Source organism: Trichinella spiralis (genome assembly GCF_000181795.1).
Source record: "Trichinella spiralis strain ISS 195 chromosome Unknown Scfld225, whole genome shotgun sequence".
Classification (NCBI taxonomy): Eukaryota; Metazoa; Nematoda; class Enoplea; order Trichinellida; family Trichinellidae; genus Trichinella; species Trichinella spiralis.
Window position 1 is genome coordinate 1 of NW_003527164.1, and position 1,171 is coordinate 1,171.

General features: G+C 29.4%; 1 protein-coding gene across 1 annotated transcript; it reads left to right on the forward strand.

Moving 5' to 3' along the window:
- Positions 1-583: 583 nt before the first annotated feature.
- Positions 584-937, forward strand: Tsp_13878 (conserved hypothetical protein; the record flags this gene model as incomplete). Its single annotated transcript, XM_003370972.1, has 1 exon — positions 584-937. A coding segment is annotated over exon 1 (354 nt), but the record flags the coding sequence as incomplete, so codon positions are not given.
- Positions 938-1,171: the final 234 nt, after the last annotated feature.

The window sequence follows — 1,171 nt, forward strand, 5'->3', positions numbered from 1 at the left end:
TTTTTGTTATTATTCCAAATTTAATATCAATAAAAATGAATACATTTATTTCAATTAAGCTCCTAACACAGCTCTTATTTTTCAATTTTCTTTATTAGAAATGTTTAAAATGATATAACATGCATTCTCCTTCAAAAAACAATAAAAGTATTAATTAATAAAATAAAAAATTTAATTTTTGGTCAAGAAATGAAAAACATATTTTATTTTCAAAAAATAGGTTAAAACTTTGCATTACACTGCATTATATTGAAGTAAAAGGGCCGTAGACAACTTTAAAATAGTCATTCAGAAAGAAATTTAAACAAAAAATAAAACAAAATTGTTCAAAGTAATAAATTTTAAAGTTTTACTTATAGGACGGCGTTAGCAAAATTTATCATTTCGTCTTTTTCCGAGCTTGGGGTACGTGAGGCAAATTTCAAGTTGTCGAGGTAAGTGACCAATCAATCATTCATTTGCCGCATTATGATTATATTCATTTGATATTTATAATATATGTAGTAACTTATGGTTTCATTAAATTTTACAATACTAATGATATTGAAATCTTCAGAAATAGCAATACGTATTATCTAAAAAAATGCTCCTTACCGCGATTCTCGTTGTGATTGTTCTTGCATTGATCTACCACTTTGTTACTAAAAAAAAGCAAACTTTGGAATGGAAAGAAACGCGAGTTCAACCAATGACAGCAATTCCTGAAAAGAAAACACCAGAGGAAATTATTAAGGAATCAAAAGAACTGCAGCTAAAAGCAGACAAGAAACAGGTGGGAAAAACAAAAAAGAAGACAAAATCCAAAAAGAGCAAGAAAGCTATTAAAAGCATACCGAAAGGAGCGGATAAAAGAAAAGAGAAAACAGAAACTGATAAAAAAATGGAAATGACGGAAAGTTCACCTGAAACAATTCCACCAGTCGCTGAAACAAAAGATGTAATTCCGCAAATTGTATCTAACGTTGCGACAGAAGAAATAACCAAAGCAGCAGAAAAAATAAGACGGGAAGATTCAGAAAAAAAGAAAAGAAAACTGAAAAGAAAATCCATATCCAAAAAAGGCAGTGAAATGGAAAAAGAGATGTCAGTAAAGCAACATATGATGAGCAAAGAGAAATCTGAGACAAAATTGCGAACTCAAGTAACACCATTTCAATTGCAAAAGATTGCA